The sequence below is a fragment of the Protopterus annectens genome, chromosome 12.part0 (genome assembly GCF_019279795.1).
Source record: "Protopterus annectens isolate FY-2018-M chromosome 12.part0, PAN1.0, whole genome shotgun sequence".
Classification (NCBI taxonomy): Eukaryota; Metazoa; Chordata; order Ceratodontiformes; family Protopteridae; genus Protopterus; species Protopterus annectens.
In genome coordinates, this window is record NC_056746.1 from 802,053,213 (window position 1) to 802,080,389 (window position 27,177).

General features: G+C 42.2%; 1 protein-coding gene across 1 annotated transcript in view; it reads right to left on the reverse strand.

Annotated features, from left to right (window-relative positions):
* The window catches only part of PRIMPOL (primase and DNA directed polymerase), a 1,324,073-nt gene that overhangs the window by 993,384 nt on the left and 303,512 nt on the right, over positions 1–27,177 (reverse strand). The window contains exon 3 of the mRNA XM_044089849.1: positions 23,178–23,316. Within this exon, the coding sequence (XP_043945784.1) occupies positions 23,178–23,316 (139 nt within the window). The remainder of the gene's footprint in view (positions 1–23,177; positions 23,317–27,177) is intronic.

The window sequence follows — 27,177 nt, forward strand, 5'->3', positions numbered from 1 at the left end:
TGTGTGGTAGTTTGCATCCAGTAAGTAAATTAACTTTTTCCTGATTTTTATTTATTTATTTATTTACTTTTTTGTGGGGAGTTGCATTTGAGAGAGTTTTGATGATAAACCATGGCATGACTTTTATATTTTCAATGGCTTTTTTGGCAAGATTGCTCAGGGTGGAGACTTGTCCCTTGTTTTCTGGGGAGTGTTTTTTTTCGGGTGTGCCAAGCTTCATCACTCAGTTTTAGTGCTTTCAGTTCATACGCTAGCCACTGTTTGCTACGGACTTGTATAGCTTTGATATTATGTAGAAGTAGGTACTTTGTAGTAGAGTTAACTGCTTGGTGTGGAGCTCAGCTGCATGATTGGTGGTTGGTGGTGTTCAAAATGGAGGTTCAACAAACTGAACAGACCTGGGCTTTAAGTTTGGTGATGCTTATGTTGGGGTTTGCATAGGAGGAGATGGTTTGGAAAAAGGTTTTTGAAACTGTCCATGATGCTTGGCAATGGAAGATAGGCTACTGTTACTTGAAAATATTTACAGCTGGGCAAGTATATTTCTCTTAACAGCCAGTTTGGAGGGAGGAAGCTACAGGTGACATTTGCTTTGTTCAGCAGTTTCTGTTTTAGGTGGTCTTTATAAAGTATCACCTTATTCTGGATCCTGGTATCACTATAGTAGTTGTATCCAGGGAAGACATGGGGTAGGGATGGATTATCCTTCTTAAACCACAATTTGGTAATGGTGGTAAGATCTGGGTTGTGCTGTGACAATGTTACTTTTAAGAAGCAGCAGAAGTAAAATGAGAATAATTTGTACAGGTGTTTTGTAATTTTGATGTGGTGCTTGATGGGAAGAAGGTATGACTAAGCCATGCATAGTGACATATATGAGCTGAGGGTATGTGGGTATGGGGTGTGTTTGAACTGTAAGGATGTGGGTGTATGGGGTGTGTTTGAACTGTAAGGATGAAGTGCGTTGGTAGTTACTGTGGAGAAAAGTTATTGGATGGAAAGTTGCAGACATTGGTTGAAAAGGGTTGTGGACGCACTGGAGAGAGGATGTCTATATGTGAGGGACAATGTAATATGACAGTAGAGTGTGAATAGCATTTTTAACACTGGGGATGTTGTGCAGTAGAGAATGTGTACATTTTACAAGCAGATAACTTTGACTTAGATAAACTGGGTGTGGGATGATGGAAGAAATTACTGGGGAGCTGTATTGAGATTAATAAATTAGTATGAACATTTTTTTTTATGAAAGAAGGCGCTCAAGAGAGTTGTGTATAGTATGTGGGGAATATAATTGATAGGACTTTGTGTAGGAGACTGAAGCACAAAAGCCATGGTATAAAAAGTGAATGATATATTATGTGCAAAACAGATATGGAACAGTTAGAGCCACTTGCCTTTGTTTTAGGTTTTAAGAGAAGATAATGACAGTAGAGAATGTGGGCGTATTCACGATGTAATGAACTGGCTGCTTATAAGAGACAAGAAAAAAATGGCAAATAGACAATGCAATGACTGTAAAGCCATTGCAGTGCAGCAAATGAGGGGTGGCACAAGGTATAGAAACTGCCAGCAGGATGGAAGTTACAACAAAACAACTTCAGTTGTATTACAAACAGACAAACTATCTTGCTATTAAGCCCAAATATACAAAAAAAAACTTATGTTGCACAGCAGTGCCTTTAATACTTCCTGGGTGCAAGGAAAAGTATATTTTCAAATATCTAACTCTGGAGGCTTTCAGAAGTAATAAACTTTTGGAAAGAGTCCAAGGCAGAAAAGAAAGTAAACTTCTAAGGGAGGATGGTCAGAAGTTAAGAGCTTAAAAAGCTGACTCCTAAAACCCAATATGTCAAAGAAGGCCTGACCACTGAAATCACTGTCCAGGCAATAATGCTCAAGGAAGGTATGAACCAATTACCAAGCTGCCATGGCACAAATGCCTACAATGGAACAACTGAATTTCTGAAGCGAACACTGGAAGCAGCCATGGAACTGGTAAGATGTCCAACAACAGCATTTTGCAATGGGCACTTAACTTTTTTGTAACAAAGGACAAAACTGCTAGCAATCATATGGAGAGAATTTGCTTCGCCATTCAAAGTTTTTACTCAGGAAAAAAAAACCACTGGTTTGCCCTTCAGAACTCTTGCACCTAAGTCAGGAAACTTCAGGTAGTGGTACCCAGATCCAGCATATAAATGGTCCTTTCTCCCCTGGATTCTATCCTCAGAAAGAAAATAATGAACTGAAAGGATTGACTTTAAGGACAAACCTGACACCACATTGGGGAAGAAATGAGGATCACCCCTAAGAGAGAAATAAAACCCTTGTAAAACAACACTTAGGTTTCCCTAGAGATAAGGGTTTACAAATCACAGAAGTCCACAAAGAAAACCCGATTGTAAAAACGAACTTTAAAGTCAATAGAAAAGATGGTTCAAATGGATAAATGGCGTGATGGTCAACTTTTATCTCTGAATTCAAGATGGGGAAGGGATTTTTTTTTAATCCACATAATCCAGTCAAAAGTTCCTTTTTTTGCACTCAGCTCATTCCTTCTACAGAGCAACAGCCAAGCCCATTTGTTCCCTGACAAGAGTGAGAGCCCTACAGTCCATTTGTTTCCTGTATGGGGCAAGAGCCTAAATAACCCCTTTCTTCCTCTTGGAGGTGTTACTCAGGTGTTAGGGAATAGGCCAGTATGCAAATTATGTGGATTTCTTTCCCTTACTCAGCTACACCATGTGGTGGTTCTGACGTCTCAATCAATGCTATCTGGGAGTGTGCAAGCATGATCCGTGTGCATGGCGAGCCCTGCCTTCCATCACTGGCAGCACAGCATCACCTCAATCCATATGCTCCCAGCACTCCTTTTGGGTTGTGGCCAGGCTGCTCAAGTCATCTCTTTCTCCCTGGAATAGTTAAGACGACAAATGCTACTCAGTCCTACACCATCCCTCCTCATCCCTTACCCATGCCACTACCCAAACACAAGCTGACTGGGGCATAATCAGGTCTTTAACTTTCTATGTCACAGAGCTGCAACCAAAGCAGAAAGATTCTTAAGTGAGTAATTATGCAATATGCAGAAAAAATTCTAAAGGGCAAGATATGCAGAAATGCCAAAGTTGTGCACGTCAATAATGAAGTAAGAAAATCATACAGGTTTCTGAGATATGTCAGAATCCCTTGCATGCTAACAGGCTGATACAGCATAGAACAGATCTCAGCCCTAGTAGAAAAATGTTTCTACACAACAGATTACGTCCAATGAATGGAAGGTTTCCTGGCTTCAATTACCTCTGAAACTCCTGCTGGAAGTTCCAGAAAGAGCACAGAATCTTAAGAAAACAGTCATGACATGAAGTGCAGCTGGCTGTCACCCCGGCTGAGGAAGATTTCCGTGCTTTGTACTCGGATTGTTTTCTGTACTGCCAGGGACCTGACAGCCTGAAGCCATATCCTTTTCAACCACCTTCAGGCAACAATGAGGTTTTCCCTTTAGCATAGGTTCATAGGTTGGTACTAGGCTATCAGCCCTAGGGCCTATACAAGCCTAGCCATAACAATTCCCTGGCTATTTCTTCCCACACTATTTACTTCCCTGGACCCCTGTCTAGCAGGGCGACTGACGTGATCCCCGGGGTGAATTTCGTTTCTCCCATCCAATCGTCAAGGTTCCTTTTGAAGAGGACCAAAGAGACACTCTGCTTGACATGTATGGGCAATCTATTCCAGAGTCTGGGGAGTCTCTTGGTCAGGAACCTATCCCTCCAGCATGTTTTGTTTATTGTGATGACAAGGTTTAGATCCCTGGAGCGTGTGGCTCTGAGGGATTGGGATTTCTTTAAGTGTAGCATGTCCAACAGCTCTGGGTTGTTAAGCAAAGATCGCCTCTGAGTAGACGATATGCAACAGAGTATAGCTGGAGTTTTTTAAGGCGGTCAGCGTAGGGCATCTGCTTTAGGCCTGTGATTCTTTTAGTGAGGTATTTCTGTAGCCTTTCCAGTTGTTGCAGATGTCTTGAGAGGTACATACCAAACGGGGCATTGTATTCTATAATGGGTCTAATGAGGGATGAGTACAGTGGGACAATGACCTCCTTTTTTCTGGATGAAAAGCCCTTTGTGATGAGGTGTGCCACATAGAAGGATTTCCTGACTGTTGTGGCGATGAGGTTATCGAAGGTGAGATCACTGTCCACCTGTGTCCCTAAGTCTCTTATCAAACTTTCGGTGTTTAGTGTACTGCCACCTATATGGTAATTCACGGATACATGTTTTTTCCCAAAGGGGATAAAGTACAGTTTTGGACCTACCATAAATGTAGATGTTCGAGGGTTATTACAGCTGCAGTAATCACATATGGGTTTTCAGCCGTCAGGCGGTCCCTCGGTCGGCCGAATTCCAAAGTCTTCGTCCGGCGTCGGTTGTTGTCGCGTACTCTTCTGACGTCAGGAAGGCTAGAGTATATAAGACACAGCCGACGCCATCTTCTTCAGTCTTTCTTGCCCCAGATGTCAGGTGCCCCCAAAAGGAAGGCAATACATAAATAAATCTAATCCACAAAAGTAAGCAAATAAAACATAGCAGGATAACCCAGTCAGCAGGTATGAAGAGGTATTCAGACCCCAAGGTCTTACCAAGTGGGGAAGGAGGGTGGGAAACCTGTACTGCAGCTGTAATAGCCCTCGAACATCTACATTTATGGTAGGTACAAAACTGTACTATGTTCATCGTGCATTACAGCTGCAGTAATCACATATGGGTAGAATCCCAAAGCTATGCCTAGGGTGGTAGGTACTATGGAACTGGGTTGAGCTAGAATGCCCTGCAAAACTGCAGTGGCAAAGCCTGCTCTTGTTCTGGAGTATAAAGGCAGATGGTAGTGTTTTGTGAAGGTATGTACAGAACTCCAAGTGGCTGCCTCCAAGATATCTTTAGTAGGCACTCCTCTGAGGAAGGCTGTAGAGGTGGCTGTGGCCCTGGTGGAGTGAGATCTGATACCAGTAGGGACAGGCTTTCCATGATAGGAATAACAAAAGCGTATGCAGTGACCAATCCACTTGGAAATGGTCTGTTTGGTAACAGGTTTCCCTTGACCCCCCATAGCATAGGACACAAGGAGTTGATCTGATTTTCTGAAGGCTTTGGTTCTGTCCAAGTAATAACGTAGCTGTCTGTGGATGTCTAAAGAGTGCAGCAGCCTTTCCCCTTTGTTTTGAGGGTTAGGGTAAAAGGTAGGAAGGTGTATGGCCTGGTTTAAAGCAACCCTGGATACCACTTTAGGCATAAAGGAAGGGTTGGTACGGAGGGAAACCCTGTCCTGATGGAAGATGAGGAATGGCTGCACCGCCATGAGGGCCTGTAACTCAGAAACTCTACGAGCTGAAGTGATGGCCAGTAGAAAAGCTGTTTTCCAGGACAAATATTGTAATTCTGTTGAAGCAGCAGGTTCAAAGGGAGGTAATGTCAATTTTTCTAGTATGTAGTTAAGGTCCCAAGCTGGCACTGGCTGTTTCCTTGGAGGTCTTATGTTCTTAGCCCCTCTGAGGAACTGTCGTAGGAGTGGGTGTGAGAATAAAGGAGGATCCATGTTGAATTCTGCAGAGATTGCTGAGGCATGTATTTTGATTGAGGAAAATGAAAGTCCATTGCTCAAAAGTTCAGCTAGGTACTGCAAAATCTGAGGTAGATTCAATTTTCTAGGGTCCTGCCCTCGTTTTTCATTCCAACAGCAAAACCGCTTCCATTTTGCGGAGTAAGCTTTTCTAGTAGATGGTCTTCTGGCCTCCAAAATGACATCCTGCACCTCTTTGGAGAGTAGAGTCTGGTGTGGTGTTAAGGAATTTTCCATGCAGCAAGACTGAGAGTTTTCAGCTGACTGTGAAGGGTTTTGAAATTGTTCTGCATCAGCAGTAGAGGTGTTAGAGGCAGGGGCCACGGAGGAGTGTGTGTTAGGCTCCTCAGGAGTGGATACCAGTGTTGTCTCGGCCAGTCTGGAGCAATCAGTATCATCCTCGGCTTGTCTGTTCTTACTTTCAAAAGCACCTTGGGCAGAAGAGGTAGAGGTGGGAATGCATAAACTGACCAAGTTGTCCATCTGAAGGAAAGAGCGTCCACTTTCCAGGCCTTTGGGTGGAAGGTCCTTGAGCAAAATCTTTTTAATTGATGGTTTCTGTGGGAGGCAAAAAGATCTATATCTGGCCTCCCCCACGCTTGAACAATCTCTGTAAACACCTGTGGATGTAGCTTCCATTCGTGAGGATCTGTCATATTTCTGCTCAGAGTGTCTGCAAGTGTGTTTTCCATTCCTGGCAAGTACTGTGCTTGAAGTTCTATTTGTCTTTCCAGAGCCAGGTTCCAAAGAGTCATGGCTAGTCTGCACAAGGGGTATGAATGAGTTCCTCCTTGTTTGTTTATGTACCACATTACTGTGGTGTTGTCTGTTCTTATGAGCAGTTGTCCTGGATGCAGGAATTCTCTGAACGCTGAGATTGCATTTATTACTGCCAGCATTTCTTTTTGATTGATGTGAAGGTGCTTTTCTTTTTGGGGCCATCTGCCCTGAATGCACCTGTCCTTCATGTGCGCTCCCCAGGCGTAGTCTGAAGCGTCTGTGGTTATGACTTGTGTTGCTTGAGGCTTGCAGAATGGGAGGCCTGTGTTTACTTGGCATGCTTGGGCCCACCATATGAATTCCTTTTGAAGACAGGGAATTACTGGAATGATCGCTTCCAAACTGTGGCTGTGTTGAGACCATAGATTTTTTAGGTACCATTGAAGTTTCCTCATGTGCAGCTTTGCGCATGGGATTAGAAGAATGCAAGATGCCATGAATCCCAGAGCCTGCAGGATTTTCCTTGCAGTAAGCCTGGTACTTTTTTGCAAGTATTTTGAAGTACTGAGATAATTGCCCTTGTTTTTCTGGCGTAAGGTAAGCCATCTGGGTGTTTGTATCCAAGTTGGCACCCAGGAAGGTTGTTTTCTGAGAAGGTGTTAGCTTTTGATTTCTCCTTGTTGATGGTGTATCCCAGAGAAAGCAGTAACCGTGTCACATATGCCAGGTGTTTCAGAAGTATGTGTTTGCTGTCCGCTTGGATCAGGCAGTCGTCCAGATAAGGGTAAATTTGTATCCCTTGAAGTCTGCAGTATGCAATCACTGATGCCAGGCACTTGGTGAATACTCTGCAGTAGATAAGCCAAAGGGCAATGCAGAGAATTGATAGTGGTTTGAACCTGCAAGAAATCTGAGGTATCTTCTGCAACTTTGTCTGATTGGGACATGCAGGTATGCCTCCTTGAGGTCCAATGTTACCAGCCAAAACCCCTTGCCCAGCATGGGAAGGAGTTTCTGTAATGTGAGCATCTTGAATTTTGGCACGAGAAGAAATGTGTTTAGGATGGATAAGTCCAGTATGGGTCTCCAGTCGCTTCCTTTTCTTGGCACCAGGAAAAGCCTTGAATAAAAACCTTGTGCTTGTTGGTGCGTAGGTACCTTTTGTATAGCCCTCATGTTTAGGAGCTTTGTAATTTGCAGTTGTGCCTCTACCCTTTGATTTTGTGGTAGATTTGGCGTGCCTCTCATTTTTGGGAGAGTGTGAAAATGGAATTTGTAGCCTCTGTTTATAATGTCCAGAATCCATTTGTCTGTTGTGACAATATGCCAATTGTTTGCAAATAGTGCCAGTTTCCCTCCCAAAGGTGCTGCCAGTTGAATTTTGCTTGGCATAGAAAGGAGGGAGTCATTGAGTCTGCTTCCTGTACTGTTGTGCACTGTCGTCACCACCTCTTGGTGCCGGAGATTGCCATTGTCTGCCTCTATAGGACCCTTGGGCTTGTCCTCTGCCCCTTCAGCGTCTGTATCTGCCTCTTTGGGGCTTGTCAGTGGCTGGAAAGGACCAGTTTTGAGGCCAATTCCTGCTAAACCGTGGTGGCTGGACCTGTAAGAAAGCTTTGACAGTTTGCATAGATTTTGCTTTTTCTTCCATTTTACGTAATATATCCTCAGCATTAGTACCAAAAAGAACATCCTTATGTAAAGGTGCATCCAGAATTTTTGCTTTCACATGGTCTGGCAGATTTTGTTCTCTAAGCCATGCATGTCTGCGAATGACTGATCCGGTAGCGGCCGCTCTGCTGGAGGCCTCTAGGGCATCAAAACCACATTGTAAGGTGTGCTTACCCACTTGCTCTGCACTATGCATCATATCCTGCAACTCTTTTATATCTGGTTGTTCAGGTTGCGACATTTTGGTCTTTAATTGTGATAACAGGAATTGTTGATATTTAATCATATGAAACTGGCAGTTTAAGGCCCTCATGGCTAGGGTGGCGGTATAAACCTTCTTACCCCACCTTTCTAGAGATCTAGATTCCCTTTCAGCAGGAAGTGGATTCTTGGCCGTGGAGGCCTTAATTCCTTTAGGGCCTTGAGAAATAGTTTCAGGGTCTGCATTATGTCCTTTGTAGAGGAACTGATGAGAATTAGGTACTCTGTAATACCTATCCGGCTTAACTGGTGCAGGAGGCAGAGAATCCAGATTAAGGCAAGCCTCTGAGTAAACATCATCCAATACCTCCAAAACAGGAGGAATAGCCAAAGGTCTATGCTGAGGTAACCAGAGAAATTCCCTAAGCCTTTTCTTGGAGTCTGAAAAGTCTTGGCCTTCCCAATGGAAGTGCTCCCTCAAGGAGTGCAAGGTTTCCCCAAAAGAAAAATCCTCAGGGGGGGATACAGAAGGAATAGACTGCTCTGCATCCGAATCCTCGAAAGGGGAATAAGAGTGTTCTTCAGCATCAGAATGTTCTGATAAGATGGATCCCTGGTCAGAAGAGGGAGAATCCTCCTCTACTCTGGGTCTCTTGTCCGGAGGGGCCTGGGAGCCTCTGATAAGAGTGATAAGGTCCTCAGCCATTTTAAGCATGTGCTTCTTAGGCATGGGCCCAGGTGATGGGCCTTGTGTAGCCAGCCTAGTATGGTGCCTAGCTGTTTTGGATTTAGTGAAGGCCTTAATAGAGAAAGAGGATGAAGGCCTAAAAACACCATGGGTGGATGTAGATCTGTCCACATTGGTAGGCTCGACATATGCAGGGGCTTCGGTTGTAGCTGGGAAAGGGCCGAAGAGTCAGCGGCCTCGGGTACAGAAGACCCCGCCGGGAGTGTCGTCGGTAGTCAGGGACTGCAAAGGCGTCTCACTGAGAACCGGACCACGTGGAGCCTGCTTGGCGTGGTGTCGGTGGAGACCATGTCCTCGCCTGGCGGTCCTTTTCTTTGCGTTTTTTGGGCAAAGCGGTAGTCGGAGTATCCGACGACATTTTATAATTAAACGCTTTACCAAAAAGTGTTGGGCGAACTCCGCCCGACGCGATAGTGCGTTTATTGAAGGTAGCGCCAGCGACAGCCGAGGCGTCGTGGTCTGGGCCCAAACAAGGTATGCAAAGGGAATGGAAATCCTTATGCGGTATTTGCTTCCCACAAGAAATACAATTATTAACTTTTTCTGACATCAGTCTGAGGCAAGAAAAGATTCCCCAACGGGTACTTAGCTTTAATGAAGACTTGGTTCCAAAATTTTTCGTAATTCAGGAGCTGGCCGACCGGCACTTGCGAACTGCTTCTGCTTCGGGCACCGCGCGGCAAAAAAGACTGAAGAAGATGGCGTCGGCTGTGTCTTATATACTCTAGCCTTCCTGACGTCAGAAGAGTACGCGACAACAACCGACGCCGGACCAAGACTTTGGAATTTGGCCGACCGAGGGACCGCCTGACGGCTGAAAACCCATATGTGATTACTGCAGCTGTAATGCACGATGAACATCTATACATTTCTTGGCATTGAGCTTGAGCCCATGGCTCTGGCACCAAGCATCTGTTTCTGTAAGGCCCTTTTGTAGAGTATCCACATCATTTGGGGATTCAATAATGGCTCCCAGTTTGCAGTCATCTGCAAACTTTGTTATCCAGAGTCCCTTAGTGTTGGCCTGTACTTCAGAGAAGTAGATGCCAAACAAGAGCGGTCCCATGACTGAACCCTGAGGTACTCCACTTGTCACTTGTCTGGAGCTGGATTTGGAGTCGGCTACTTTTACAGTGTGGGTTCTATCAGTAAGCCAGTTAGCAACTCATTGGGTGACGTAGGGATTAATGCCCAGCTTAGTAAGTTTATCTATGATTCCAGAGTGGGGGATGGTGTCAAAGGCCTTGGCAAGGTCTAGATAGGTTGTGTGGACCACCACCTTACCCTTGTCCATGGCTCTGGAGACTGATTCGAAGAAGTCAATCAAGTTCAGGAGACAAGATCGGCCCTTCACGAACCCAAACTGGGTGGGGTCCAGTGTTTGAAGGTTGCATTCTAGATGTTTTCCCTTTAGCATTCTATAGTTGCTCATCTTCTGATTCTGAGAGATTTTCTTTCTTTTGCAGTACTTAAACCTTTCTCAGCCCCTCTAAATAATTAATATTATGTCATCTTCATATCTTTGTCTCTCTTATTTCTGCCATGTTTTTAAACTCCATCTTTATTTTTATCCAACTTACTCTAAAGTAATGCCCATCTTCCCTAATAACTCTTGAATCATATCAACTACCCATTCCTTAAATTCCTCTCTCTTGAACAGCAAAGCTGCATCTTTTTCTTAGTTTTTTTAATAGTGCATGACCTGATATAGATGTTGGATGGATCTCAAAGCTTACAATCAAGTACACATGCTTTTGTGAAATATAATTTCTATCCTGTCTAACCCAGTTATTTTATCTTGGGGAGGGGTCTATATCACATAGTCCAAGTTCTGTAACTTCAACTACCACATGTATGAACACATATGTCCGAAGTTACAGAACTTTGACTATGTGCAAAAATGTTAAAAAAGGGAAAACAAAATAAAAGGTTGTATGCAGGGGGGCAAGCCCCCCTGCACCCCCCATACCCCCTGCTCTATAAATATACCAACTCTGAGGTCGTGCTACAGTGCAGTAAAGGGAAAATTTCCTTTACTGAACTGTAGTGTGACCTCGAAGTTGGTATATTTAAAGAGCAGGGGGTGTGGGGGTGCAGGGGGGCTTTCCCTCCCTGCTTACAACCCTCAGGTACCTTCTTTTTGTTTTTATTTATTTATTTATTTTACAATCGAAGTATGACAACTTCGAACTTATGGCTTCGACCACATCACATTCGAAGTTGTCTTACTTCGACTATGTGATATAGACCCTGTCTTGGGCAATAATAAGCACATTTTGTCCAAGTTCCTGCTACTGAATTCACATCTTCTGTACCAAAATCTCTCAAACAAATCTTCAAAAATCTTCCCTCTTTTGTTATACTTTTATTTTAAGTCCTCGTGACACATTCTCACTATTGTAAATCATGTTCCAGTCCCCATTCATAAATAATATTCCCTACTGAAAGCTTATTATTTCTCCCAGAAAATCTAAACTTCCTAATAGCAGTTTTAAGTGGAATATAAATACATGCCAGCATAATCATCCTTCCCAGCCAATAACTCCTTAATACCACAAATCAAAAATTATTGCCTTATTTCCTCTTCTATTATTAATGCAGCACCTTTTACAATCAGTATTACTGTCCTTTTCCTTTGTCCCGGATACTCTACTAAATGTCCAACCCAAAGTTTTTTCTTTGTCAAATGAACATACTCATATTTATCCAAATGCATATCATGTAACATTGCTATCTGCACCCAACACTTTGTTTTTTGTATATACCAGTAAGCCATTAACATTCCATGTTAATACTGACAAAACTGCTATTCTGATAAACATACATCACTCTCATACTATACATGACGGTTCATTTGAATATACGATTCAAACTTGCAGCTTTCACATGCACACCGATATCTGGCAGGCTGACCATGTACGTAGTTATTTCTTATCATCTCTAATTGAACCCATATCACATTACCCAGACTTTTTACTTCAACAACACTCAAGAAAAAAAAACATTTTCAAAACCGCCCTTTTTATCTCTCAGCAAACACAACAAACTATATACCCTGTCCAAAAATGAAGTCTACCCCTCCAAACAGGAGCAGCTACCCAAAATCAACAACAGCACCCACAAACATTACCTCTTCTAAAGTATGGGTTAACTGCTGAAGTATACATCGCAGCTTTTGTTCTTCTTTACACATATTGCTACATGCTCTTATATTATCTCCATTCTACTTCTGCATGTGAACATCAACTTTCATGCTTTCAGTAAACTTTCAGTTAACGTTTAGCCTTAAGAACATATGTGCTGGCTATCTTTAAATAAATAACCTAACACTAAGTCTGCTGGGGAGGCAAACACTTGTACAACTGCTCACTTACAACACTGGCAAACTTCATTTATTTTCACTGAACTGCTTGCCAATTACCTTTTAAAAGTCAACTACAGTGTACTTTGTACATTTCACTCTGATAACACTGTCCATACCTTTCATGATTAACTGTTTGCAGGCATATGCAGCTTGAATCAAACTTTAAAAGTATTTGGTGATGGTAACAAATAGCCAGTATGTATAGAAATGCAAGAAGGAACCTCTGTAGATTTCAGTCAGAAAGTACAGTTGTGTACACTTACCATAAATGTAGATGTTCGAGTGTATTCACTTTTGCAGTCATTACATTTTGGTAATCTGCTGGCAGGTTGCCCTCAGTCGGCCTGAATAACAAAGTCTTGGATCCTGCATCGGTTGCTGTCTCTTCTTCCATGACGTCAGGTCGACAGGGGTATAAAACATGCAGCTGATGCCATTTTAATCAGTTTTCCTTGCCCCAGATATCAGGTACCCCCAAAATGGGGAGCAAAAATATATATATAAACTGTAAATATATAAATGCACCTTAGAAACATAAAATTTACCTTTAACTAAAAGCAAATACACCACAAAGACTTTTGAGTATAGTGAAGGAAAGAAAAGGTATAGAAAGGGGGCTGGCGGGTGGGTAACCCGGACTGCAACAGTGAATACACTCATACATCTACATTTATGCTAAGTGTACACAACTGTACTATTTTCTTCGTGTTTCACTGTTGCAGTCATTACATTTGGGAAGAATCCAAAAGTTATGGATGGGAGGATGGAACTAAACAGCATTAGGAGCAGCTATAAGGCCCTGCAGGACTGCAGTGGCAAAGCCTGCCCTGGATTTAGAGAAGAGAGGTAAATGATAATGCTTTGTGAATGTATGAACTGAGCTCCAAGTAGCAGCTTCTAGAATGTCTCTGGTAGGGACCCCACTGAGAAAAGCTGCTGAAGTAGAGGCAGCCCTGGTGGAATGGGATCTGATCCCCTTGGGCACAGGTTTACCATGGTGAAAGTAGCAGAAATGAATGCAATGGCTTATCCATTTAGAAATAGTCTGCTTTGATATAGCCTTCCCCTCTGATCCTGCAGCAAATGCTACCAGTAGTTGCTCAGACTTTCTTAGAGATTTTGTCCTGTTTAAGTAGAATCTTAGTTGTCTGTGGTACATCCAATGAATGCAGAATCCGCTCCTCCTTGTTCTTGTGGATTTGGGAAAAAAGTTGGCAGGTGAATGGTCTGGTTAAGAGTCACATTGGATACCACCTTAGGCATAAAGGAAGGATTGGTCCTGAGGGCCACCCTGTCCGGGTAAAAAATAATGAAAGGCTCCACTGCCATGACAGCCTGTAGTTCTGAAACCCTTCTAGCTGAAGTGACTGCCAAAAGAAAAGCTGTCTTCCAAGAAAGAAATGTTATATCCACAGTAGCTGCTGGTTCAAAAGAAGGCAGGGTGAGTTTTTCCAGCACAAAATTGAGGTCCCATGCAGGAGTTGGCACTCTCCTGGGAGGCGTTAAAATTCTAGCCCCTCTGACATACTGTTTGAGCAGTGGATGAGAAAAGAGGGGAGGCTCTGTGTTGTAATGAGCCGAGATGGCAGAGGCATGGATTTTTATTGAAGAAAAAGATAGGCCCTTGTCAAGCATCTCAGTTAAGTATTGTAAAATCTGAGGAATATTGGGCTTTGCTGTGTCTATTCCTTGTGCTTGGTTCCAAGCACAGAATCTCTTCCATTTATCAGCATAAGATTTTCTAGTACTAGGCCTTCTGGCTTCCAAAATGACATCCATCACAGGTTTACTGAGAGATGTGATTTGAATAATTAGTTGATTAGCCATGCTGCAAGATTCAGGGTTTGGAGCTGAGTGTGCAGAATTTGATAGTTCTGCTGAGACAATAGATGAGGTGTTTGAGGCAAGTACAATGGAGGAAGGTGTGACATATTCCTTAGAAGCGGGTACCAGTGTTGGTGAGGCCAGTCCAGAGCAATTAGAATCATTTTTTTTTCCTGTCTGACTTTTAGTAAGACCTTGGAGAGTAGAGGCAGAGGGGGAAAGGCATAGACTGATAGGTTTTTCCAGCTGAAGTATAGAGCATCCACTTACCATGCTTTTTTGTGATGAGTTCTTGTGCAGAATTTGTCCAACTGTTAGTTTTGGGGAGAGGCAAATAGATCTGTGTCTCGGCTTCCCCATTTCTGTGTTAACACGCTGAAGATTTGTGAATCCAGTTTCCATTCATGCGGGTCCATAAGATTTCTGCTTAGGTCATCTGCCACAGTATTTTGCTTTCCTGGCAAGAACTGAGCTTGAAGATGTATTTGGTAAGTCAAGGCTGTGTTCCACGAGGCCATGGCTAGTCTGCAAAGGGGGTAGGAATGGGTACCCCCCTGCTTGTTTATGTACCACATAACTGTGGTGTTGTCCATCTTTATCAGTAGATGTCCTGGATGAAGTAAGTCCTTGAATGCTGTCAGAGCATTCTGAACAGCTATCATTTCTTTCTGGTTGATATGTAGATGCTTTGGTTTGGGCTCCATTTGAACTGAATGCATCTCCCTGCCAGGTGGGCCCCACAAGTACTGGTACCTGGCACTTTGTAAAAAACCCTGGGTGCATTAGATAAGCCAAATTGCAGTGCAGATAATTGGTAATGCAAAAAAACAGCTTTGAAGCGGAGGTATCTTCTACAAGATTCCCTTATTGGGATATGCAGGTATGCCTCTTTTAAGTCTAGAGTTACCAACCAGGCATTCTTACCTAGCATAGGCAGTAGCTGTTGTAGTGTCAGCATTTTGAATTTTGGTATGTCCAGGAACGTGTTCAGAATCGATAAGTCCAGTACTGGATGCCATGATTTGTCTTTTCTGGGTACCAGGAAAAGTCTTGAATAAAATCCTTGTCCTTTCTCCTTTTCTGGTACCGGTTGAATAGCCCCCATATCCATGAGGGACATAACTTGTTTCTGGGCCTCTGCCGACTGGTTTTGTGGCAGATCTGGCCATCCGTTTGGAACTGGCAAAGTATGGAAATTAAATCTGTACCCCTGAAATACTATGTTTGATGCACACTTGTCCTGGGTAATTAACTGCCAATTTTGAGCATGAAGTGCTAGTTTCCCCCCAAGGCGGCTGCAATGGAGATGGTAGAGGAAAGTAATTGAGACTGCTTACTGTAGGGTTGTGCTTTGTTACCTCCAGATTTGGAGGTGGAGGCACCCCATTGCTTTGACCTGTAAGATCCCTGTGATTGATATCTGGACCCTTTGGACACCTGGGTTTGCCCTGATTGGCTCTGTTGGACACAGGAAAGGACCAGTTCTTAGTAGGCAAGTGCCTACTGAACCTGGGTGGCTGCACTTCCAAGAAATCTTTTACAGTTACATAGATTTAGCTTTGTTTTCCATTTTCTTTAAAACCTCTTCTGCCTTAATACCAAACAGACTATCATGCTGTAAAGGGGTATCCAACAATTTACCTTTAACATGATCAGGCAGATTTTGCTCCTTGAGCCAGGCATGCCTTCTTATCACAGATCCAGTTACGGCAGCCCTGCAAGAGGCCTCCAAGGAATCAAAAACACATTGTAAAGTATGCTTTCCAACCTGTTCTGCTGAATGCAATAAATCCTGTAACTGTTTATTTTCCACACAATCAGAAATCAACATAATTTTCTGTTTCAGTAAGCCTATAACATGCTGTTGATATTTAAGCATATGAAACTGGCAGTTAAAAGTATGATTGCCAAGGTTGCAGACGTATAAACCTTCTTACCCCATCTATCCAGCGCCCTAGAATTTCTATTAGAAGGGGTAGGATTTTTGGCTGTAGAAGCCTTAACACCCTTGGGACCCTGAGAAATAGTCTCAGGATCAGCAGCAGGATTTTTGAAAATAAATTTGTGGGAGTCAGGAACCCTGTAATATCTGTTTGGCTTACTAGGAGCCAGAGGCAGGGAATCAGGATCCATGCTTGATTCTGAGAACACATCATCAACAATGTCTAATACAGGAGGTATTGCCAAAGGCCTATGCTGAGGAAGGAGGAGGAAATCCCTAAGTCTCTTTTTTGTTTCAGAGAAGTCCTGACTCTCCCAGTGAAAATGTTCCCTTAAAGTATGCAAAGTCTCTCCAAAAGAATAATCCTCAGGAGGAGATGCAGATGGGCTGGATTCCTCTGCATCAGAATCCTCATAAGGTGGAATAGAAAATTCCTGATCAGAAGAGGAATCAGAAGAAATGGAAACCTGATCTGAAGATTCATAATCAGTGCCTTACCTAGGCCTCTTAGCAGGGGGAGGTTGGGAATCCCTGATCAAGGTAATTAAATCCTCAGCCATTCTGATCATTTGTTTTTTAGACATAGGGGCCTGAGCAGGTGGCTCATGCATCAGTTTTTTAGACATAGAAGTCATTTTTGACCCTGTTTTTGTTGATGGCGTCGGTTTAATATAAAAATGTTGAGACCTGAAAACACCCTCAGAAGCCGGTGCCTGCTCAGCGGCTCCAGACCCATCCAAGGGAGAGACATCCACGGGTTCAATACTTTGAGAATCTCACGGCATACCGGATTCTGAATGGGTCTCGGTAGAGGCCTGCGACTCAAAAGTAGCGGGTATCAGGGGCTGCGAAAGTGCCTCACTGAGTACCGGCGAACCGGCGACTGACTTAGGAGAAGCTTCGTCGTCTGTTTTGGACCTCAACTGTCTGTCTTTTTCCTTGCGTTTTTTTGTGAACTCCGGTAGTCGGATTGCTAACCGACGACATTTCAGGGTAGTTAAATCTTGAACCAAAATATTTAGAAGCAAAAATATACTGACGCTTAATACTGCATTGGTTAAATTTAGCACAAAACTAACAGCAAGGCACGTTGTGATCAGCGCCTAGGCAAGGAATACAGTACAAATGAAAATCCTTATGAGGTATTTGCTTCCCACAAGTAATGCAATTATCAACTTTTACTGACATCGGTAAGGAGCAAGAAAATTTTCCCCAAAAGGGTACTTAGCTTTAGTTTGAAGACTTCGGTTCTGAAACTCGAAAATGAAAATTTCAAGATCGGCCGACCAGTACTTGCGAACTGCTTCTGCTTCAGGCGCCGCGCGGCAAGAAACACTGATTAAAATGGCGTTGGTTGCATGTTTTATACCCCTGACGACCTGACGTCATGGAAGTAGAGACAGCAACCAACGCAGGACCCAAGACTTTGTTATTCAGGCCGACTGAGGGCAACCTGCCAGCAGATTACCCAAATGTAATGACTGCAACAGTGAAACACGAAGAACATCACACTGGTCAGACCTGTCACAATTAATTGCTTTATTGCTTGCACCAGTATGCTCCTTTTCTCCAGATGAAAGCAGGTGCTAATGGAAAAATTAATATCTAATAACTTTGTACATGCAAAAAAAAATAACTACCTTATTCATGCCTTTCATCATTTTCTCTTGTACTTTAAGTCTATTTGCTTAAAAACTTGTGTACAGCTTACACAAAGCATATTAGTCTAGACACCCACCTCTATAAAAACAAGAAATTATCTTTTAATTCTATGCATATAATCAATACACTTTAAGATCAATCCAAGCAGCCCATGATCACCAGAATTTTAACTTTAATTAGCTTCTTTCCTGAATTTCTTTTATTGTTAAAGTAAAAGTACTTTCTTACTTTAATATTACTATCATATACAATAGTCACCGATTAAACTTTCCCACCTCACATTTAAAATACCTTTGACTGCATAACATACAGAACTACTTTACAGTATGATATGCAATTTACAACACATTTTTATAAAAACATCACAAAAACAAAAGTGTTTTACATAGTTACTTCTTCGGTCCCATCAATTTCCTTGTAAAAATTAATGACAAAGTGGTGTATATGCTTTAGAACCCCGTTTAAGAAAGTCAATTAAGCTTCCAGCATAGTTCATTTCTCTAAACTACATCTAATGAGATTGGTGTGCTAAAGTTCCCTTACTTAATAATTCTACATTGCTGTTGGTCTTCCTGATGATCTTGACCTCCAGATCTCTAGTTTTCTGTTGTTCAAGCATTTTTCTTTTGAATAATCACTTTCCACAAACATCCTGGTGTCCCCAAGTTTTAATTATTTTCCTTCTGAAACAGTTTCATCGTGAGCAGCTCTTTCTGCTGTTATTATTGCATATTTACTAACACAGAGCTTGGCTGCTACCTTATGTCGAGATTTGGAGCATACCCATGATGAGCCTTCTCACTCCTGCTGTGAAAAAACAGTCCAGTTGCTTATTTGTGCACTGATAAAATGAATACATTCTATTCCTTCCAGTTTCTCTCATCTTATAAATAATTTCTTTTTTCTCTGCATGTTATTTTTTTAAGTGTTGCCCTTCAGAAGCCTCATGTTATGTCAGTCTTTCCTTCCTTTCAGCCTCTAGTTTCTGCAGTTTTTATCAGCTCATCTAAAAAGCTATTTAAAGCTTCTGTTTTGTCCAGCCTTTTGTCATTTGACTTTATATATTCTTCTAGTGTCTTGCTTATCTTAAACACATTTGAGTGCATTTGATTTATTTTCTACTCCAAATTATTGGAAGCCATCTCCTGTACTAAAGCTGAAACACTAATTTTTCCCTCAACAGCTGCAAAACATTCCCCAGCCTGAGCTTTCACCTATTCTTTGCTAGCATCCAGTCAGTGTAATTACTAACCAGTAACTAAATTTTACCCAAACTTGCAACTTTTACTAGCTTTTTTTTTTTTAATTAATTTCTCAGTTTTCACACTGGGAGAACTCTAAATCAACCTGATGTTCAGAGAACTATCTTGGAACTCCAAATTCTATGTTCTTGAAATAGTGCTAGCTGTAATAATTCTGGCTGCTTAAATTCCCTGCTCTTTAATACTACCTGCCATATAAATATGTCTGTGATTCCTCCTATACAACTTTCCATCTTCCTCAGGAACAACATAAGACCTTGGGGTTCAGCTTCTTTACCAGCCATTACTTCTTCAGAATGCAAACTTTTCCAGGGCTTTTGCCACCTTCAAAGCCTTTTGTCATAATGTATTATTTTTGCTGATTTTTCTCCAGCAACTCCTAATTTACTTCGATTTTGCAGGTGTCATCAATGTAGTGGATGTAGGTAGTTTATTTTCTAACCTTCTGACATTTACTTATTGAGATGGTGAGATATTCAGTCCCAGTAAAGGAACCATCTTATATTGTACCTGGTTTCTGGCAATGGGGTAGGTCATGCCTGGATAGTCTCCAATCTGTCCGTCCTGCTATTCCCACTTGACATTTGTTTGCATTAATAGTTAGCTCAGCACCTCTCTGACAAAATATATGTGACAGTGACTGCAGAGTATTAAGACTATGATCTGTTAACAAGCTACTTCCTGTAGTCTAGGTTTTTATTCCCTTCACCTTCATTTATCTACTGTGAGACTCTGAGAAGTCACTTAATCAGAGAGTGTACACAGGCAAGTGGGAAATTGGGCCAGGATCCTCATTGGTTTCCTTGATTGCATGCATAGCAATTGTCTATAAAGCTATATACATAAGTAAAATTTTCTATATAGCTGGTCTGCAAACCCAAGAGGCCTTGACTGGACCCCAGTACTAGCTAATCCTGTTTACAGCCCAGATGTTGAATGCTCAAATTTGGAATGGTCAATGTGGAACCATCAGGATGCACTGCACATGCTAATTACTGATGGGACATCTCCCAACGACAGTCTCATCAGCTGACAGGTATAAAATAAAATCCTCATTATTTCAAGGAAGACCTTACAACTCACAAGGAATATCAAACTGCCTAATGAGTGGACTTTGAAGGAGAATGCTTTAACTAATAGTTTGCTTCTGGATCTCATAACATTTTCTAGCAGTCCAGGAAGAGCTCAGGAACATGTGAAAGAGGGTAACCATCTGAAATGTCGGGACCCTCTAGAGCAAGTCCTGAAAGACAGAGACTGAACAGCCACAAAGGATCAGAGCTGTACATACCAAATAAGAGATGCCATTTCTTGGAATACTCCCTTTTCTCAGAGGTATGTCAACCTTGGAGTTGGTATATATAAGTTTGGTGGGTGTATGGGGCTTGTCGCTCCCTGCAAAAAAAACGTTTTAAGGAGGAGAACAATTTTTGAGATTCACTCTTCTCCTCGTTTTCAGTCTTTGTATTCCAGCTTTTCAGCATTCAACACTGAGTGCCGAAATTTCAATAAGACACTGTGAAAAGCATCCTCCACAGTAGTCCTCTTCTTTGTGCTGATGCTGGTTTCAACCTTTTCTATACAACCTTTGCAACTGACCGGGTTGAAGTGTTGGCATTTGTAGTAATACTTCACATTGTGCTCCTTTTCAATGCTGTCAAGTGACTGCAGTTGTGGGTACTAGTTACTGACATGTCAACTGCAAAAACATTGTGAAGGTACATGTGTTTCAGGTATCAAAGTCAGGATTTCCTACAACACATATTAGGATCAAGGTCTAAACTGTGCAAGCAGTAAACAAAAACTCAGCAGGACAGTAGTCAGTACGCCATTCCATCCTAGTGAGTGATGTTATGAAGTGCATCAGCGAAATATGAATGTGTGGAGATGTGAACATCAGACAAGCAACTCCTAAAGGTAAAAGTTAATCTTGCAGAAAATTTCCAAAGTCAAATCTCTCTCCATACAAGTTTTGGTGCAGAGTTTGCAAGTTTTTTTTTTTTTTACTGCTTACATCTGAAATGTTTTTTTTTTTTTTTTTTTACTGTTTATAGCCATACAAAGATAATTTCTCCAGAAGTGAACTAACAGTGAAACAGAGACAGAATAACTTTTTTTGGCAATATTTTTGGTTCCCAATCTGAACTGGCCACTGACCTTGCCTTTGCCTGCCTAATTAGTTCATTCACGCCTCTTAGAAGTGGCTCTTCTGTTTCTCCTAGGGAAGAAAGTTAATCAGCGTCAACAGTGCCATCGTCCTTTCTGGGGATCATATGTTTCTGCTTGTGATCCTTCCATTTCTCCTGTGTGCAACTACTAATGTTAAAAAAGTTAGTGCAATAGGTATTCACATAGGATGCATCTTCTACTTGTGCAAGTGACATCACCTCAACAGTTTTGCTCCCCTGAAGGCAAAGTACCTCTGGCAATTCCTGGTTTCCAGCCGTGACATAAACAGAGTCTGCATCCATGGGCATGTGCCGCTCAATGCCACATCCCCAAAAAAAGAGGCAAGCAGACTGAGCCTCATAACTCCTTTTTTGCAACACTGACAAGCTCATCTGGCACCTGAGTTACTTATCAAACTAATGTAGTGACTCAATCACAGCTTTATTCCGCTAAGCCACGGAGCTGTCCAACCTTGATGTTTTACACTGTTAACATTTGCTCTTATGCATTCAGTACACCACCTTCCTGCTCAGTTAATTTAGAACTGTTTCCCCACCAGCCATCCAATATTTGGGTTTTTATTTCCTAGAAGCATAACTCTGCATATTTTTTTCATTGTTTTTGAAGTGACATATTTAGACCACACTATCTTAACCAGTTTACTTCCATCTTACACCTTCCTGTATATCAGTGCTAATCCACACCTGTACATCATCAGCAAAGTCTACAAGCGTGTGTACTATATTGTGGCACTAGCTGATAACTTTGTTTTCTTTTGAGCAAACTCCATTCAGGATTACTTTCTGTGTCACACTGTTTTACAAGTGGTTTGCCCATGGTACCATTATAGAGCCCACATCAAGTAATTTTTTTCTGTACAGTACCGTACAAAAATGCACTGATACAGCCCAGGAATACCACATGTACTGGCACTGTCTAGACAGAAACAAACCACCCAATTTGTAAAAGACCATGAAATATGGCTGCATTCAGCACAAACTACTGAGTTCATGTCAAGGGCATCATCACCTTTGTTACATTTCACAAATTAAAAATATTTTTTCTAGCAACACATTTGGGATACAAACTCATGTAAAGTTGCATAATGTGCCAGACGACCTCCTAAATATCTGACACTATTTTTTTTTTACCTTCAGCATTGATTCCTTGACCTTTCCATAAAAAGAGAAGTCAGACTGATTGGTCCAAACTTTTCATTCTATACTTTGAAACCACTCTTGTGGGAGAATACAATATTACACTGAAAAAAAAGTAGATTTCATCTTAGTATCACCCAACACTAAAACTGCATTATTTCTAAATATGAGGCGCTCTTCTCTAAAACCCACACTATTTCAGACTCCTGCACTTGGTCAATTCAAAATGTGTTCCAACAGCTTCTCTCAGTTCTGAAGTCTGTTGCTCATTCTAGGTCCTAATCTGCCTTTTTTTACTGTCACATATTCTTCATAGTTTAACCAAATTATGCATTTATGACTATGATTATTTTCTTCACTTTCTGCAGCGAATTCCCTATAATTATGACTTCTAATTACTTTCTGTACATTATACACTGTAACTGCCCAGCATTATGACACAGAATGCAACAGCAACAGATGCCGGACCTAGACTTTGGAACTCGGGCCGACTGCGGGTAGCCTGCCAGCAGGATAACCCAATTGTAATGACTGCAACAGTGAAACACGATGAACATCTGCCCAGCATTATGACACAGAATACTTGCACAACTCACAGCCCAAACACATTTTAATCAAAAGAATCAATCATATACTAATGCATATAACACATTACGAGACAGTTTCTTCAAAGCATTATTGAAATGCTGATTCAATGTATCTTGAAACAAATAAAAGATAAAACACACACACACACACACACACACACACACACACACACACACACACACACACACACACACGCACACACACAGTAAATATAAGTAAACTGTCAAATAGGTATTTCTAAACATACCTGGATTAACTTTGCAACAAGCTGCTTTCCACTGACTCCTGGATTAGAAGGTTTATGGAACTCCAAATCAAAGTAAAGCTTGCATACTGAACCTGCTGGGATGACTTCATAACAATGCGTTAGTGACTGTCTGGGCCTCCTAAAGCAATTAAACCAGTCAAACAGTGAATCAATATACAGCATGAAAAAAGCTAAAGGACATAGTGTTGTTTTTTCAGAACTTGTGCTACATAAAAACAACTGAATATGCATAGTATACATTACAGTTTAGATCAACTGCAGACAGGCAAATTAGCAGTAGAAAGATTTAATACTTTAAAGTGATTTACCAAGCTTCATATATGCTTTGTGGCATATGGTAAGTGCTGTGATGCATTTTCCTTCTTGGTAGTTCTTACATTTTTTTTTATATAGGTTCATAGGTAGGTACTAGGCTACTGGCCCTAGGGCCTATATAAGCCTAGCCAAAGCTTCTCCACCCAAGAAAATTATTTTCCTGTGCCAATGTCGAGCAGAGCCACAGAAGTGATCCCCGGGATGAATTTCCTATTTCCCATCAGTTCATCAAAGTTTTTCTTGAAGAGTGCTAATGAGGAGCTTTGTTTGATATAGATAGGTAGTTTGTTCCAGAGCATGGGAAGTCTCTGGGACAGGAATCTATCCCTCCAGCATGTTCTGTTTATTGTGGTGACAAGATTTAGGTCCCTAGAGCGTGTAACTCAGAGGAATTGGGATTTCTTTAAGTGGAGCATGTCCAACAGCAATGGGTTTGACATAGCTTTGTATGTTAGGCAGAGAGTACCTCTGAGTAGGCGATATGCAATGGAGTAAAGCTGGAGTTTTTTGAGACAGTCTGTGTAGGGCATCTGTTTGAGGCCGGTAATCCTCTTTGCGAGGTATTTCTGCGGCCTTTCAAGTTGTTGTAGATGTCTTGTGAGGTACATACCAAAAGGGGCGTTGTACTCTATAAAGGGTCTAATGTGTCACGAGTAGAGGGGAACAATGACCTCTTTTTTCTTGGATGAGAAATCTTTTGTGATGAGGTGTGCCATTGTAGAAGGATTTTCAGACTACTGTGGCAATGTGATTATCATATACATATGTGACAACCATGCCCTGGCCCAGCAATCAAGGAGACTCAATCCTCACTACTAACACCAGTGAGGGGCGTCTCATATAGGAGGAAAGGATAACAAATACACACAGCAAAGTGTAATTTCCCCTAAGAGCCCACAGAGATCACAGTCAGTCTGGGGCTGGTTGCTCCCTTGCTCTCCGGGTCCCCAATAAGACTCCTCACTGGCACAGCTACAGGGTCCAGATCTCAGCCAGCTGGGCAAGCTAAAATCTCCAGCACCCTCTCTGTCCAACCAGTGCTTCGTGTCCCTGCCCAAGTAGCTGACACACACACACACACACATACACACTTTGAGATAAGAGTTTACACAACCACACAGACACTTCTGGGGAAGTCTGGCACAGGTTTTTCAGCTGTGTCCCTTTTACCCAGACTATACAGTAGAAATCACTCCCACCACCCAGCTAATATTTATCAGCTATTCAAAGACCCTTATGAAAGGGTGTCCAATTATTACTGTGCAACATTATTATCCAATTGGTAAGAGTGACTAAACAGTCAAGGCTTATTTGGAGTGACTTGGACAGTAATCACTATAAATATGTAATGTACTCTAGAGCTTAAATTATCTCTACACAAAACAGCCACAGTTGCAAGGTTTTAAAATATTTAATAATAAATAATATAAACGCAAGACAATACTTCTTACTACACAGTGCTAGTCAAGAGTTCAGAGATCACAGAGAAATACTTAAAATAATTCAGTAGTACAGTTCGGACATCACAGAAAAATACTTAGTCTAATCTTTCTAGTTTCTAGCTATTTCTAAGAGAAAACACAAGTCTAAGATAAACTTACAGGCAGAGTGCTGACAAGTTGGATGGTCAAGACACAAATGCTTAATAATCTCTGATTCTTTCTGTTTTTAAAACCACATTCCTCGTTCCCATTACATCATTCTTCCTTCACACTTCTCTGGGTTCCCAGGCTAACAGAAACTGCATTTACATTCTTAACATCTCCTTGTGTTATCTTGCAGCTGGTCAGGAAGCAGAGTAATAAAAATACATTTGCATGTTTAAAGCTAACAATTTAACTCTTGGTTAAAACAATAGAAAGAATGTCTTCATCTAGACAGACTGGAGCTGGCTTTAGATCAAAGGGTCACAACATATTTTACTTGGTCAGCTTTCAGCTAGCAGAGTACAATGTTGTTACATTTTTTGCAGTTCCACATCACAGGTGCAGGCCATGCCTGAATGGCTTTCACTTTGGCAGATTCCGGCCTTATCTTACCACTCCGCACTCTATGTCCTAGGTAGGAGACCTCTGCCATACCCACCTGACATTTGCTTTGCTTAATGGTCAACCTTGCCCAGTGTAGTCTGCAAAGCACCTCCCTGACATGCTGAAGGTGCTCTGGCCAGGAATGGCTGTAGATGGCAATATCATCTAGGTAAGCAAGGGCAAACCGTCCTGCTCCTGCTAGGATACAATCTACCAGCCTCTGGAAAGTAGCTGGGGCATTCTTCATCCCAAAGGGCATCTTTGTGAACTCATACAAGCCAAAAGGAGTCACAAAGGCTGACTTTTCTCTCGCACTGGGAGTCAAGGGCACCTGCCAGTAACCCTTGGTAAGATCAATGATTGTAAGATATTTAGCTCCACCCAGCTGCTCTAGGACTTCATCTGTCCTAGGCATGGGGAAAGCATCTGACTCTGTGTGACTATTTAATTTCCTGTAGTCCACACAGAACCTGGTGCTGCCATCCTTCTTCGGCACCAGCACCACTGGGGAGGCCCAGGGACTGTTGGACTTTTGAATCACCCCCAGTTCCAACATCTCCTGTACCTCCTCCCTCAGAGTCTGTTTAACTCTCTCAGGTACTCTATAAGGGGCCTGCCTAATAGGCTTTTGGGGTCCTGTATCCACCTGGTGCTGCCCCAGATGGGTGCACCCTGGTTTCCCAGTGAACATGTCCCCAACTTCCTGCAACATTGCTTGGATTTCTCGAGCCTGGGTAAGAGATAGCTGTTGGGACACTGCTACATTGCTACCCCTTCGACTGAGGTGTCAGCCCGAGCCTCACTGAAGAGATCAATCCCCACATCTCCCTCAGACTCCTCCTGCAATCCACTGCAAATCCTCAGCAGAAGGGCCTCCCTATCATGCCAAGGTTCATCATGTTAACATGGTACAAATTTGTGCCCCTGCCTTCTGCCTAGCAGTTCCACCATGTAATTAACATCACTTACCTTTCTTATGACCTTGTAGGGTCCCTCCCAAGCTGTTTGCAGCTTGTTGTGTCGGACAGGAATGAGAACCATTACCTGCTGCCCCACAGCATACTCTCTAGCTCAAGCATTCCTGTCAGACCACACATTTTTCTGTTGTTGGGTTTCTGCCAGGTTCTCCTGGGCCAAGCCCATGAGTTCCCTGAGCCTTGTCCTGAGGTTTAGGACGTATGTCACAACAGACTCCTTGTGGGACTCGCCCTCATCTTCCCACTCATCTCAAATTAATCTAGAAGTACCTTCACCCTATGCCCATACAGCAACTCAAAGGGTGAAAAACCTGTGGATTCCTGGGGAACTTCTCTGTAAGCAAACAACAGATGGGGCAAATATTTGTCCACTCCCTCTTAAATTGATCTACAAATGCCTGTAGCATGGACTTGATTGTAGAGTTTAATCTCTCAACAAGACCATTAGTCTGGGGATGGTAGGGAGTGGTCTTCGTGTGCTTCACCGCACAGGACTTCCATAGACAAGCCAGCAGGTCTGACATGAAATTGGCACCTCTGTCACAGTATTTCTTTTGGGAAACCTACCCTGCTGAAAATCTCTAACAAAGCATTTGCCACCTTTTCTGCCTCAATGGAGGACAATGCTTCTGCCTCAGGGTATCGTGTAGCATAATC